The 16,152-nt window shown below is 42.8% G+C and overlaps 1 protein-coding gene and 1 long non-coding RNA gene across 2 annotated transcripts in view; both read left to right on the plus strand.

Moving 5' to 3' along the window:
* The window catches only part of PTDSS1 (phosphatidylserine synthase 1), a 95,291-nt gene extending 94,291 nt beyond the window's left edge, over positions 1-1,000 (plus strand). Inside the window, exon 11 of the mRNA XM_028852177.2 lies at positions 807-1,000. Within this exon, the coding sequence (XP_028708010.1) occupies positions 807-902 (96 nt within the window). The 3' untranslated portion in view covers positions 903-1,000. The remainder of the gene's footprint in view (positions 1-806) is intronic.
* A 1,346-nt stretch (positions 1,001-2,346) lies between these two features.
* LOC144330825 (uncharacterized) lies at positions 2,347-13,558 on the plus strand. The gene is made up of 2 exons (XR_013397355.1): positions 2,347-2,561; positions 11,016-13,558. It is a non-coding gene; the product is annotated as an uncharacterized LOC144330825 (long non-coding RNA).
* The last annotated feature ends 2,594 nt before the right edge of the window (positions 13,559-16,152 follow it).

The raw sequence follows: 16,152 nt of genomic DNA on the forward strand, positions 1-16,152 counted from the left end.
ATAGAGGCTAACTCATTTACCCAGAGGCAACTAATTAGGAGTGAAGTTTGGATAGGAACTCGTGTTTCAGGGTGGGCACAGTGGCTCATGCCTGTAACTGCAGAGCTTTGGGAGGCTGAGGCAGGAGGATCACTTGAGGCCCCAGGAGTTTGAGACCAGCCTGGGCAATATAGCAAGACCTCATTACTACAGAGAAAATAATTAGCCAGGCATGGTGGCTCACGCCTAATAGTCCCAGCTACCTGGGGAGGCTGTGGTGGGAAGATGGCATGAGACCAGGAGTTCAAGGCTGCAGTGAGCTGTGATCATACCACTCCACTCCAGCCTCAGTGACAGGGCAAGAACCTGTCTCTAAAAAAAGGAAAAGAAAAAAAGAAACCCATATTTCAGTCAATGACAGACCGCATATACAATGGTGGTCCCCTAAGAATAATCTTGGAGCTGCCCTACACAGATGTACCATTAAAACATTTTTATCCCATATTTTTACTGCGCCTTTTCTATGTGTAGATGTGCTTAGATACACAAACACCATTGTGTTCTAGTTGCCTGGAGTATTCAGCATGATAACATGCTGTACAGGTTTTTAGCCTAGGAGCCATAGGCCATTCCACATGGCCTGGGTGTGCAGTAGGCTATACCGCCTAAGTTTGTGTACATTCACTCTGTGATGTTTTGCACAATGGCAAAATCGCCTAAAGACACATTTCTCAGAACATATTCCATCATTCAGCAGCACGTGACTGTGTAGGGCTAGGTCAACACAGGATAGCTCTTGCTGATCCTAGCCTGCGTTTGTCCACTAGGCTATGCTGCGTCTCACTCAGATGAAAGGGAAGAGCCCTTGGTGGAGACTTCTGGAGGACTATAAAGGAAAATTGGGCCTGATTGCAAAGAACTGAATGCTGACCTCATGCTTCCCAGTTTTCATGGGCTGTGATGAACAGGATGGAGTGGCGGTGGCAGACTAGAGTAAGGAAGAGCGATGAGGAGCCACTGAGAAACCTGCAGATCCAAGGGAAAGATAGGGAAACTGGAAGCAGAGACAGAGAAGCTGGAAGCAGGGGAAATGGAACCATGAGCAAAGAGAGAAGAGGCTTTGGTGATTCTGCCTTATTAAGGGTCAGAGGTGGTGTTGGAGGGAGAGGAGAGTAAGTTTCTTGTCCTGAGAAAACACTGGTGACAGTGAAACTTGGATGTCAAAGAAAGGCATGGGTTTAAGGGGAAAAAGGCTGAGTCTGTCGTGTTTGAAGTTCTGGAGAAACTTCAGCATCCAGGCTTCTGGTCTGTGCTGGAGAGTGGTTAGTGCTGGACCAGAGGACTCGCCTCACACTGAGTTACTGAAAGCCGTGGTGGGAACTGCGGATGGATGGGACCACCAGGTAGAAAAGCCGAGCAGCTCCTGAACAGTGGACCTTTGGGATCACTACACTGTGTTTCTCACAATTCAGCATCGCTGCTTCTCAGTGGGGCTCTGCTGCCTCCATGGGAGAGCACTGGAAAGTAGAGGGGATGCTTTTGATTGTCCCAGTGGTTGAAGGGTGGTATAGGCCTTCGATAGATACACTGGGACACGGGGAAACAAGATGTTCTGCAATGCAGAGGGCAACTCTGCAAAGTGAAAAATTTATCTGGGGTCCTCTGGATTTGTAGTTATCTCATTGGGCGTTCATTTAGGTGAAAAATCTATTTTGAAGTCTCTGAGCCCAGAACCTAATTACAATTTCCATATATACCTATATATTTTGCTTCATTTAAATTTATATGTATTTTTGTAAGAGTGTAACCATATAAATAGAGAGAAAATTGTACTTTGTTTTGTTGGAATTTGATTGAACTGTTTCATTTCAGGATATCACGTTTCTGCTGGCAACATCACTTCTAAAATTTGAGTGACTACTCTGCATTGACACCTATCTCATTAGTGGTGATTTTACATATTCATTGAAGCGTCTGATTATTTTGTATTAAGTGCTCTTGTCTAACAATAAATTAAAATATATATTTTTCTCTATAGATTTCTTTCCTTTTATTTATTCTTTATACTTACAGTTAGGTCATTATATTTTTTAAAAAAATTATGTGTGCATATCAGTTATTTCATCTATACAGTTTATTTTAGGAGAGTGAAGAGAGTGTTACAAATTCATTGTGATAAGGAGGGGTTGGAACTGATGGGGTTGAGAACCGCTAGTTCTAAACTAGCACTATCCAGGAGAAATAGAATAGGAACCACAAATACATTTTACATTTGCTAATAGCCACCTTAAAAAAATAAAAGGACGGAGTATTACTCAACCTTAAAAAGGAAGTAAATCCTGTCACATGATTTGACATGGCTGAAGCTTGCGGACATTATGCTAAGTGAAAGAAATCAGTCACAAAAAGTCAAATACTGTATGATTCCACTTATATGAGGTATCTAAAATATATAAATTCATAGAAACAAGAACTGGTTGGTTGCCAGAGCTGAAGAGAGAGGCATATGGGGAGTTTTTTAATGGGTATAGAGTTTGAGAGTTGCAAGATGAAGAAGTTCTGGAGATCTGTTTCACCACAATGTGAGTACACTTAACACTACCAAACTGTACACTTAAAAGTGGTTGAGAGTGTAAATTTTATGTTATGTGTTTTTTACTATAATAAGAAAATTAATAAGAATAGGCAATACTAATTTTGATAACATGTATTTATTTAACTCAAAATATTAAAAATACTATCATTTCAATATGCAATAATCTAAAAGTTACCACTGGGATATTTTATATTCTCTTTCTTGCACAAAGTCTGAATTCTGTGTGCATTTTAAACCTACAGCACATATCAACCAAGCCTGGCTGCATTTCCAGTGCTCAGATGCCACACATGGCTAGTAGTTACAGCAAATGCTAACGACACTTGTTGAGCAGACCTTCAGCACCAGGCATTGCTGTGGGTCCTTTACATAGAATCACTCTTCCCATCCTTGGCCCTATGAGGTAGGCACCAGGAAATTGAAGCACAGAGACCTTGAATAGCACACTTAATGTCAAGAGAAACTGTGGCCAAGTGGAGAGCTGAGGCCAGGCATTCTGGCTCCAGAGCCCGTGCCTTAATCACTGTGCTTAGGCACCCTCGTGGGGCTTTTCTCTGGGACTCCTGTTCTGGCCAAGTGGGAGTCCTCTTTTCCCAGTGGGATACTAGCAGTGTGCTTCCATGGGCTTGCGCTTCCATGGGCTTGCTCTTCCATGGGCTCGCACATTCCATGAAAGCGTACTCCTGGCATCCCTCTGGGAAACTGAACCCTGGCTGCACAGGTTTTAGGGCGTCAAAATCTGGCTGGCCCCCAGGGAGCCAGTGAGACTTGTCTCTCCCTGCTTCCTGCTGAGCACAGCAGACGCTGGCCAGCCCATCTGCAAAGAAGAAAGAAGCCTGGGTTTGCTTCACAACCGCCTTCAGTGTTCTCTATTCTCTACATTCCCATTAGGAGAGGTAGTGGGCCTGGTGAATCAAGACAAAACACACAGATGTGGCGGAGAGACGATCCCGACACACACATCTAATAAGGACTTGCTACCAGGACCTTGCTGGTGAATTGCTTGCATTCCAATAACTTTTTCTCCTGAGTTTCCCTTAATAAAGACAGATTTCTTCATTTCCTGAGGCTCCCTCAAGATTATACTGACAACTTCCCCATTAATTATCAAATTATGCCCCGTCACAAAATGATTACATTTGCTTCCTACCTAAACACTTCCCCTCATTTGTGAAAAGTCTCATTTAAACTAATATGCTTTTAACTTGCTCAATTTCAACACCTCCATAGAGGCTACTAATGAGCTGATTCCTTGCCCAGCTGGTCCCTCGGCCCTTCCTTGTGTTCTCCGTTCCAAGACCAATTTAGATCTTGCAGTACGGGAAAGGGGAGGACTCACCCTTTGAGCTGAATGCTTGGTGGGAGCCTTCTTGAGTGACGTGTATACTTAAACACAGGACCTTGAGTTTGAGCCCCCCACAAAAGTGATACTCCACTTGCTGCTTCCAGAAATGTGAAAATTGCTTTAGAGTGGGGCCACAGGAGCAAAACAACCTCCCAGTTTCAACGGGGTAGCTTAATGAGTCAGGTAATTAGACCCAGATTCCCTTTACAGGGGCCTCTTAATTATTATTTAATAAAGAGATGATTCCAGGCTATGACCCGCAAGGCTGGCGGCATTACAACCGTGAAGCTGAAGAAATACTTCCTCCCAGATGTTGTTCTCCTCTGGCAGGGAGACAAAGGTACTCTGAAAAGACCCCTTAGCCTTTCCTTATGGAGAATGTCATGTGCCAAGCAACTCCTCTTCCTGGCACTGTCTTCTCCAAGGTGTCAGATGGGTCACTTCACTGGAGTGCTGGGAATCAGGTCAGTCTGTTCCTCTGATTAACCCTGATCTCATTCTGCTGGCAGCAGGCAGTAGCCTGAGGCCCTGCTGCCTTCTGAAGGCTGCCCACTCATGCCAAGGCTGCTGGGAGCAGGAAGAGCTGACAAGCGTACACCAAGAGCCAGGCTGTGTTCTAAGTGCTCTCAATGCCCTGCCTCCTTAAATTTTCACACAATGTCATTATACTTCCCTCCCCATTTTACAGATCAGGAAACTGAGGCTCACTGGGGCTATGCACACTGTCCAAGGTCACACAACTAATAGTTGGGAGAGCTGGGATTTGAACCCACACACCTCTAACTCCAGAGCCTAAGGGCTTAACTTCTATGTCATATTGCTAGGGATTAGCTGACCAGGGAGAAAATTATTTGGCTATGTTTTCACGGCCAGAACTTGGGTGGGTTATCCGAGTGCTCCATTGTCATCAACATTAATGATGTATCATGATCTGGCCCCTGTCCAGGGGCATATAGAGTCAATCATGGTGACCCCATCCAAGGCATATTCCTTAGACTAGAGGTCCATTATACCAACCAGACCAATAGGAGGCCCTCCCTGGGATTTTTCATATTGGAACTTAAAAAGATGGGTGCAGCTTAGCATTTGTGAGGCCCAAGTTGCTACAGGTTATGATCCAGGTGCATGGAGAAGACAACATTGACAACACACGGAGGAAGAATTCCAGTAATATTTGAGTCTTTGATTCCAGTCCCTGAGGCACAACCGTTGTGTTTGCTATAATTCAGTTAAGTGAACCAACCAACTTCCCCTTTTCACTCAAGCTAGTCTTAATTAGGTTTCTAACTCCATTGCAATCAAAACAGTTCTAATAATCTATGCTCTAGAATTTGATGTACTGGGAACAATGGTGGAGTCTCTACAGGGTTTTAAATCTGTACTTTTACCATAAGCCAGAAATTCTGTGTTAGCAGTGAAATAATATCGTATTAAAGATTTGTGCTGCATTAAATTAAATTACATTAAATTAAATTAAATTAAATATTCTCTGGTCACAAGGGACTAAAAACTAAAACAGCTTAAGCAAAAAACAAAAAACCAAGGGGTGGAGGCACTACTAGAATACCAGAGCAACCCTGAATCCAGGGAAGAGTGGGAGACCCAGACAGGCAGCTGAGACATGGGATAGAGGTATGAAGACCAGCAAGGAGGCTCTTGTAGTGTGGGCTGTGGCAATGGCCCACAGGAGAGATGATAGGGCCAGAACCAAGGCAGTTGATTGTGGGCCAGTTATAATGGAGTCAAGAGATATTTTGTTGATAGAAGTTTTTAGACTTGGTGATTGATTAAAATTGGGGAGATGACATTGGAGGTGCCCAGGGTGATTCCCATGTGGAGGGTGATGCCGTTAGCTGAACAGTAAACGCGGGAGGCAGAGCAGATTTCGGGAGGTGCTGGAGGAGCAATAGGTAATAAGCTTGGCCGTGGGTAGCTGGCTGGTGTCCAGCTGGGAGTGGCTCCTTGAAGCTAGCATGCTGTGTTCTGGCATCATGACGAAGGTGTGCTGTGGCAGTCACCTGCTGGTCACAGCCTCAGTCCTGACCCACTCATCCTAACCAGGGCCTCACACCCCTTTCCATCTTTCTCTCAGCTCTCCCAGTCACCAAGCAGTCTTCTTATTTTTGTCCTTGCATTACCCAGCAGATTTGTCAGGACTGGTATTATCTCCCTGGTAGAACTTGGGCACCTTTCCATGGGATTCTGCTCCTTCCTGCTGCCCAGTTGAATTGACCCACCTTGGATAACTTCCTCCCTGGAGTGGCGGGAAAGGATGGCTAGCACTGTTAAAAACAAACCAAGGAGACCTGCTGTGGAAAACAGACTGCAGCCAATTTGGCTCTCATAATTCTTAAGTTCTTTTTGAAAGGTATCTATGGCCTGCCTTAGTTAAAACAAGATGAGGATTAGAGATCCCCTCTACTATGGCTACCCATCCAAGGGGTATGTGTAGGTTGCACTGAAAGTAAGACCCAGACCAAATTCTGCTATGTATATAAACATTTACTGATAAGCAGGCACTATAATACACGTAAGTATTTTTCTAAGCTTGATGAGATGTTTGTTCTCTATATGACACATATCTTGCATGATGAGAAAATGTTCTAGTGGCAGAATTCATGTGGGCTACTAGTCAGATTCAGGCCAGACAGCATAGAATCATCTATTATGTGTGTGTGGCATAAGACCAGATGGAGTCTTAGGCTTGGTGGGACATTATGAAAGGTGTAAGCTGTTGAGCTTGAAAAATTCTTACACTCTGTGCACACAAGCATGGAGGGCCCTTACCGTGTTCTTAGTCATCCATATATCTTGTGAACAACTCATTTCATTAATGAAAAACTAGTTCTAAACCCATTATACAAATGAATAAACGCTCTGGTGCTGAAGGAAGACAAAGATTGCTGAAGCTCTTGCAGAAGCTACCTCTAGAGTGTGGACTTCCGATTAGAGCCTTTCAAAGCTAATGAAACACTCTGGAGTATGTATCCCTGATCAGAGGACTTCACATGTTAGTGGATCGCTCCTAAGGTGTTGATTAAAAAGAGCACACATCTCTCAGTTGATGCTGAAGTATTTAAAAATAAATTACATGCTGTATCATTCAAACCATGCACTTTCCTCGGAACTTTTGCATAAGCTGTTCTCTGCATACACTATCTTTATCCTCTTCTCGTCCTCTTTGCCTGAAAAGCTCCTATTCAGTCTTCAGGACTAAGTATAGGCTGTCATCTCCTCCAGGAAGCCTTCCCTGATCCTCCCTCCAACAAGGCTAAGTTGAGTGTCTCTCCCATGTGTTCTTGTAACATCTTGTGCTACTTGCTACTTCTTAGTTTTGAGAGTGAGCAGTCTCTTCCTTTGACTTGACTGTAATTCCTAGTCCCTGTATCCCTAGTATCAAGCCAAAGAGGTACTCAATTTGTTTGTAAAATTGAATTAAATTCAAAAGAGACTGATGTTGTTTTCCTTTATCTCTGCTTCCCACCAATGTATCAGAAGCGGGATCGCCCAACTGTGTACTTGGCCAAAGATTGTAACTGATGAGAAGGAATGGATGAGAATAATTTGGAAAGGGCCAAATATAGAAATATTTTTACTTGTTTTCACTTTATTTATTTATTTTATTTTTTGAGACAGGGTCTTCCTCTGTCACCCAGGCTGGAGTGCAGTGGCACAGTCTCAGCTCAATGCAGCCCTTGCCTCCTGGGCTCAGGCGATCCTCCTGCCTCAACCTCCCGAGTATCTGGGACTACAGGCACACACCACCATGCCTGACTAATTTTTGTAATTTTTTTTTTTTTTTTTTTTTTTTGTAGAGACGGGGTCTTGCCACGTCACCCAGGCTGCTCTTATACTCCCAGGCTCGAATGATCCACCTGCCTTGACCTCCCAAAGCTCTGGGCTTACAGGCATGTGTCAACATGCCAGGTCTGTTTTCACTTTAGATGCTCCAAGTGTTCACTGAGTTTGCTCTTAGTGTAAGCTCTGGAGCTGGAGTTGTGGCGAGGATCTTCTGCACCAGCTGAACTCTGATATTTATCCCGAAGAGAAGAAAGCAGCCAGAAGGCTTATTCATCCGATGTTTCTCTAAGAGTCAGGCATCGACCTTCTCTATGAGATGAGTGAAGGTCGGTAAGGTGCTGTCAGCCAGACAGAAAACCTATCGGGAGGCTGCCGACCTCATTTTGCCCACCACAGTCCAAATATCCAGACTCGAACTTGACATTTGCCAAGGTACAGTTAAACAAACGGTGGTAAAATGATGCTCACCTATTTGGCTCCACATCAAAGTAGCTAAATAGAGTTTTCAATGTTAGAATAGACTCAGCAGAAATATTGAGAGACAGGTCAGTTATTCAGAGGTACTGTTCCTTTGCAACTCTGAACTTGTAATTTTAAATATGACCAGGCCTATTATCTCATTGAGCATTTTATTTCACTTAAATGCGAAGAAGGAAGAGAAGACGATGTGGCATTTATGAATTCAAAATACTGTGAGCAAAAATATTGCTGTTTTCAGAGGTTTCAGGAGAGGAACTGGAAGAGCATCATTCCTGTCTCTCTTCTGCTCTTTTAGCCACAGGCCCAACGTCCTCTCCTATTCTCACCGCAACCCTCTTAGTCCTACATGCTACTGTATCACAGAGACACATGGCTCAGCATTCTGGGGCATGAGCACAAGGCAGGAATGTTCTACAACACAGTGTCAAGAAAACCACAACTCCAGGAAATGGACTGGGCAGTGGCCACCAAGAACCCCTGAGCCCACCTTCAGTTAGAGCTGGACAGGTATGGATGGCCGGGAGCTTGCTATTCTTCCTTCTCAGTGAACAAGGGAGCTTCTGAAAAACTCTCAGATAAAAATTATTTAAATGAAGCTCACTCTTAAATAAAATCTGATGGGTTTGTACACTTGGCTCTGGTGCTTAGTAAAAATGGTCAAAAATAATAATAAAAGGCCAGGTGTGGTGGCTCATGCCTGTAATCCCAGCACTTTCGGAGGCAAAGGCAGAAGGATACCTTGAGGCCAAGAAGTTCCAGACCAGCCTGGGCAACATAGTGAGAACTTGTTTCCACAAAAAAATAAAAGAATTAACTGGACATGGTGTCCTGTAGGTCCAGCTACTTAGGAGGCTGAGGTGGGAGGATCACTTGAGACCAGGAGTTTGAGGCTTCAGGGAGCTGTGATCATGTCACTGCATAGCTCATTACTCCAGCCTGGATGACAGAGCGAGACCCTGTCTCAAAAAAAAAAAAAAAAAAAAAAAAAAAAGAATAGAAAAAGATCTTCAAGCCCTCATCTGAAATATCTGGAGGGCCAGATGTGTTCTAGAACTCAGAATTTTTCAGAGTTTAGAAAGGTAACATAGTCGCTGACAGCTCAGTGGAGTCTGGGCCAGCCTCTCCGCAAATCATCCCGTGAGCATTTCTGCAGCAATGTATGACGATTCATCCCAAGAAAGGCAACAAGACGGTGATGAGCTTGCATTAATTCAGGCCAAGTCAGGTTTTGCCACCAAACGAATTATGAAAAAACTTTTGGTTTCCAGAGCTGTCTGAATTTCAGAACTTCTGGATGGGGGATCATGGAGCTGCAATCACATTTTCCTGAGGGGCTATTGCCCAGCTTATCTTTTTTAAGAAGAAACACTTTGACTTCCACTACACTACTTAGGAAGCCACAAACCAGCACATGGGTTTGGGCTCAGAAGCCTGACACCCTGCAGGTAAAACACTAGGAATCCCTCTCGCGAGCATTTCCTTTTCAGAGATTTTCTGACTCTGTGTGTATGTTTTCAGTTTTTCTTTCTGCGTTCTGCTTAAGGCATTGTTGTCACCCCTGTGGATCCCCACGATTGTGAAACAAGACAGAATAATGGTTAAGGGCTAACACTTCGTGCTCAGAAAGAACTTGGTTGAAATCTTACCCCTGGCACTCTTTAGTTGTTTGTTAGATTCTGGGAAGTTGCTTACCCTCTCTGAACCTCAGCTTACTCAGCTATAAATCCTCTTGCAGGGCTGTCATAAGCATTAAATGAGACTACAAAATCGCTAACATTTATGGAATGCTTGCTCTGTACCAAGCACTGTATTAAGAGTTATACATGAAGGGTTATTTTATCAAACAAATACCATCCCTATTTTATAGATGAGGAAGCTGAGGCTCAGAAAGTTTACCCAACTGAAGCCATGTTGCTATTAAATGGAGAAGCTGGTATTCAACACGAGGTAGTCTAACTCCTGGTACCCTTAACTACTCTGCTGTAATGACTCATCAGATGGTAGATAAGATGTTTTGCACACTCTTTGGAACACACTGAGCTTTCAGTGTAAGGTAATTATGATGTCATGGTGATGACGATGGCAGTGATGGTGATGATAAAGAAGGATCAAGTTTTACAGGAAACAGAATCTGGAGGAAGATCATTGAGTGACCTGGTTGCCAGTGATTATCCACGTAGTACTCCTGACTTGATGCCCTAGGGATTACCCCCAACAGCTCTATCAAATTCTTTTTAAGTAGGGTCCCAAGTATAACTTGTGCCCAGATTTTTAAATGTTACTGGTCAGGGCCCGGCGCAGTAGCTCACGCCTGTAATCCCAGAACTTTGGGAGGCCGAGGTGGGTGGATCACCTGAGGTCAGGAGTTTGAGACCAGCCTGGCCAACATGGTGAAACCCAATCTCTACTAAAAATACAAAAAATTATCAGGGTGTGGCAGTGGATGCCTGTAATCCCAGCTACTCGGGAGGCTGAGACAGGAGAATCGCTTGAACCCGGGAGGCAGAGGTTGAAGCAACCGAAATGGTGCCATTGCACTCCAGCCTGGGCAACAAGAACAAAACTCTGTCCCCAAAAAATAAATAAATAAAATGTTACCGGTCAGTCTTCCATGCCCTCTAGCTCAGTGGTTGGTACAACAATACCACTCCCAGTTCCTCAGGAAACAGACTCACAGGCCAAGATTTAAGTGCAGAAAGTTTATGGGCAATTGCTCTAAGGATCCACAACAGTAGGGAACAAAGAAAATAATGTAACTGCACCAGACCACTCTGGTTCAATTTTTATGTAAGAAAGTTGTGAGCTGTTTTTCAGTTGCCAGGATCCTCCGGATTGAAGATCACCTAACCTGAACATGCCTGGATGAACCAACGACTCAACCATGGGTGGAACCTAAGGTCTCAAACTGGGGAGCAGGGACTGAATGAAGAAGCAGACCCTGAATGGCAGGATATGGAATCCAATCAGATGGAGCTCTGGTGTCACCTCATGGCAGGATCTAGTCAGATCATGCCTCCCCGGCAGCACTTCATTGAAAGACTCAATCAGTCATGGCTCATCACCATATGTCTATAAAGCCTGACCCAGTCCCCAGCTCAGGAAGACAGATTGGAGTGTTTCCTCCTGTTTCCTTGACAATTGGCTAGAAATAAAGCCTTTCTTTTCTCAAAATCCAGTGCATGGTATTGACTTTTATGTGCATTGGGAAGTGAGCCCATTGATTGTTTGGTGACAACAGGAATGGGCAGAGAGAAGAATTGCACCGTGGTGCAGTCCCATCAAAGACTTCTGCCTATCCCACAGAGAATGCTGGGGCTAAGATGGTCTGTGGGAGGCAGAATTCTAAGGCAGTCCCGAGAATTCTCACCGTCTGGTGTACACACCTCACATAATTCCTGAACCTGTGAATATGATGGAGTATCAGTGCCCATGGTTAGGTTACTAATCTATTGACTTGTTAATCAAAAGGGAGATTATCCCAGTGGGACTTACCTAATCAAGTAACTTCATAAATGGGCCTGGGCCCTCCTAGAAAGTGAGACTCAAAGCATGAGAAGGGATATTGAAGAGCCACGTGGCAAGAAGCAGCTGTTGGTCTCTGGAATGGTCTGTGGTCAACAGTGAGAAAACGGGGAATTCAGTCCTACAGCCACAAGGAACTGAATTCCATCAACAGCCTGATTAAGCACGAAAGAGGACCCCAAACCTGAGATGAGACGGCAGCCCTGGCAGGCACCTTGGTCTCAGACTGCTGGGACCTAAGTAGAGGACCCAGTTATGCTGGGCCTGGGCCTCTGACTATGAGATAATACATGAGTGTGGTTTGTGATTTATTTTTTAAATTCAACTTTTAATTTTGAGATCACTGTAGATGCACATGCAGTAGTAAGAAACAATACAGATAAATCCAGTGTACTCTTTACCCATTTTCAACCAATGGTAACGTCTTGAAAAACTATAGTATGATGTCAGACCAGGATATTGACAAGATACAGAACAATATCGTCACCACAAATAGCCCTGCTATTATCCTTTTATAGCCACACCACCTTATCGACTGCATCTCCTCCTTCCAACACCCGTCTCAACCCCGGCAACCTCTCCTCCATTCTCAATGTCTATAATTTTGTCATTTCAAGAATGTTCTATAAATGCTGTAATCAAGTATGTAACATTTTGGAATTGGCTTTTTTCACTCTGCATAATTTCCTGAAGCTTCATCCAATTTGTTGTGCACATCAGAAGTTCATTTCTTTTTATTGCTGATATTTTTTACCAATGGATGTACCACAGTGCATTTAGCTATCACCTGTTGAAGGACATCTGGGTTGTTTACAGTTTTGGGGCGACTACCAGAAAAACAGCTGTGAACACTTGTGTGATAAATACCTAGGAGTATTTATCCAGAGAAATGGAAACATGTTTACACAAAAATATAGGAGAGGTGAAGAAGAGATGCAGTCATAGGAGAGATACAGTTTATACACATCCACACCAGCATTTGGTGTTGTCACTATTTCTTATTTTAGCCTTTCTGTTGCATAGTGACATTTCATTGTGATTTTAATTCACATTTCCTAATGACTAACGATGTTGAACGTATTTTCAAATGCATATTTGCCATCCATATATCCTCTTCAGTAAGGTGTTTCTTCATGTCTTTTTCACATTTTCTGATTGTATTGCTTTTGTTTTATTTTTTAGTGTTGGGTTTTGAGAGATCTTTATGTATCTAGCTACTAATCCTTTGTCAGATATGTGGCTTGTAAATGTTTTCTTGCTCTCTGAAGCTTGTCTTTTCACTCTCATAATAGGGCATTTTACACAGCAAAAGTTTTAAATTTTGATGAAATCCAATCATTATTATTTTCTTTTATGGGTCAGACTTTTGATGGCAAATCTAAGAACTTTTTGCCTAGCCCCAGATCCCCATGATTTTCTCCTGGGTTTTGTTTTCTAAAAGTTTTATAGTTTTACATTTAAGCTTGTGATCTATTTTTGAGTTAATTCTTTAAACATATGAGATTTAAGTTGAGCTTCATTGAAAAGGCTATCTTTCCTCCACTGAATTGCTTTTGTACCTTTGGTTGGGCATATTTTCTGGGTCTGTTTCTAGGCTCTCTATTTGTTTCATCAATCTATGTGTCTGTCACTCTGTAAATACCACAGCTCTATAATAAATCTTGAAATCAGGTAGATTGATTCCTCCCACTTTATTATTCTTTTACAAAGTTATTTTAGCTATTCTGGTTCCTTTGCATTTTCATATAAAGTTTAGAATAATCGTGTCTATATCTACAAAAATCTTGCTGGGATTCTGATAGGAATTGCATTAAACTTCCATGTAAATTTGCAAAGAATTGACTTCTTTATTGTATTGAATCTTCTAATCCACAAACACACAATGTCTTTGCATTTATTTAGATCTTCTTTGGTTTATTTCATCAATGTTTTGTAGTTTTCCTCTACAAAACGTACAGTTGAAGTCCTGTACATGTTTTGTTAGATTAATACTTGTTTTTTTTTTTTTTTAGCAACTGTAAATGGCATTTATTTTTTATTTTGTTGTCTATTTGTTATGGACACCAGATACTACCTTCTTAGCTGGTAGTGTTCCAGCATAGCTAGACTTCTCAAGACAGACTGATGGGGTGAGGGAGAACTAGAAGATCCCTCTCATGGTGGTCTAAGATCCATTTTTTAAGATTCCAAATTCCTGTGTCAAGTACTATAACTTCCATCTGTTATGGATGCCAAAATGAAATTGGCTTTTGTATGTTTGTATTACATTTTGCAACCTTGAGGAACTCACTTATTAGTTCTAGGAGGTTGTTGTTTTATAGATTTCATGGAATTTTCTACCTAGACAATCATTTCGTCTGCAAATAGGGACAGTTTTATTTCTTCCTTTCTCATGAACTACTTGTACTATGTTGAATAAGAGTGGTGAGAGCAGACATTGTCTTGTTCTGATCTTATGGAGAAAGCATTCAGTCCTTCACCATTAAAAATAATATTACCTCGAGCCTTTTGGTAGACACTCTTTATCAAGTTGAGGAAGTTACCCTCTAATTCATTTTTTTCTAAGAGTTTTTATCATGAATACATGTTAATAATTAATGAATAATTTTTTAAATACTTTTTCTATATCAGTTGATAAGACTATGTGATTTTTCTCCTTTAGCCATTAGTATGGAAGATTACATCGAGTAATTTTCATATATTGAATCAGACTTGCATTCCTGGAACAAACCTTCCTTTGGAGAGTGGAGAAGACCATCAGGGAATGCTTTGCTGGGTTTTTAGCCACCTGATACAGGATGGTGAGAAGTTCAACTAGGAAATGTAGGAATAAATTTTCAGGGTGAGGTTAACAAGTACAGAAGTACTGACACATGAAACTGGCTTTCTTTTTCAATGCAACTATTTCAGGATGGCAGGAATGTTGAGCCCAAGAAGGAGAATGGCAGGATATGAGGCTAAGATACAGGTAAGGCAGAGCTCCAAGAGCTTGTATGCCATGCTCTGGACCTTGGCCTTTCACCTCAAGGTGGTGGCAACTACTGTGAGGCTGGATGCAGAGAATGATCCAGTAAAGATTGCCTTTTAGAAACTCAGTGCAAAGGGTGGACTGGAGAACAAATCCTGGAGAGGGGGACCCAACAGGGATACCACAGGAAGAGTTCAGGAAAGAAAAGATCGAGTCTTGAATTACTGAACTCATTGTCTTCCTTCTTCAAATGCTTCTCTTCTGAGCTACTGACTTTCCTCATTCACCCTTCTACCACTCCTACTGAAGGTCATCTTAGATTCTGCTTTTTCATTTCTTCTACATCCAGTCAGTAGAGACTATGTCTTCATTCTCCCTGTCCCTTGGCTCTACTTGCTGCCATCAACTCAGCCTAAAGTATTCATGCTCTCCTCACTAGCCTCTACTTCTTACTTCTGTGTTTTTTCGACCTCCAACCCATTCTCCATCTTTGCTCTTGCTTTCATCTTTGAAATTCCTTGTGTTGTTTGTTTGTTTGTTTTGGAGAGAGTCTTGCTGTGTTGCCCAGGCTGGAGTGCAGTGACATGATCTCGGCTCACTGCAACTTCCGTCTCCCAGGTACAAGCAATTCCCAAGCCTCAGCCACCCAAGTACTTGGGATTACAGGCGCATGCTACCAAGCTTGGCTAATTTTTTCGTTATTGTATTTTTAGCAGAGATAGAGTTTCGCCATGTTGCTCAGGCTGGTCTCGAACTCCTGAGCCCAGGCAATCTGCCCGCCTGGGTCTCCCAAAGTGCTAGGATTACAGGTGTCAGCCACTGCGCCCGGCCAAAATTCCCTGTTTTAACCAAATCACTTCCATTTCTCTACAAAAGTTTCAGGAAGGGTCTGCTTGATCTGATACCAGTGAAACAGACTCCTGGCTGCTTGGGGGCAGGGACTGAGGTCTTAAAATAATTGCTTTGAGAGGTCTTGGGAGAGATCTTGTGTGAATTGTCATGGGGTTCCCAGTGGAGAGGCAGCCATCTGCAGATCTTTGTGCCTGAAGAACTACCTCCCCTTTAAACCCTGTTCGTTTCTCCTGTGTCCATTCCCTCAAGTAGACTAGCCCAGGATGGGCACACAGGAGCACTCATATGTACTTGCTGAATTGAACTAATTTGAATATTATTGTTTCAGCCAGCCTATCGCTTTATAATTTGTTTGTAATCTTATCTGAATTTCTGGGACTTTTCTTCTTGCTGAAAAGTCTGCTCCTTCTTACTTCAATGTTAGAAGACCCTCCCCTCTCCATACTTTGCTATGCTCAGCCTTGGACTTATAGAAGGCAGGAGTTCTGGGTGTTCCTTGGCCACTCAGATCCCCTGGCTACTGAGTGTGCACCAAGATGATCCCGCCAGGCTCTCAGGGCACTTCTTAGTCTGGATTGTGACAGCCTTGGGGTCATGAATTGAACTGTC

The sequence above is a fragment of the Macaca mulatta genome, chromosome 8 (assembly GCF_049350105.2).
Source record: "Macaca mulatta isolate MMU2019108-1 chromosome 8, T2T-MMU8v2.0, whole genome shotgun sequence".
Lineage (NCBI taxonomy): Eukaryota > Metazoa > Chordata > Mammalia > Primates > Cercopithecidae > Macaca > Macaca mulatta.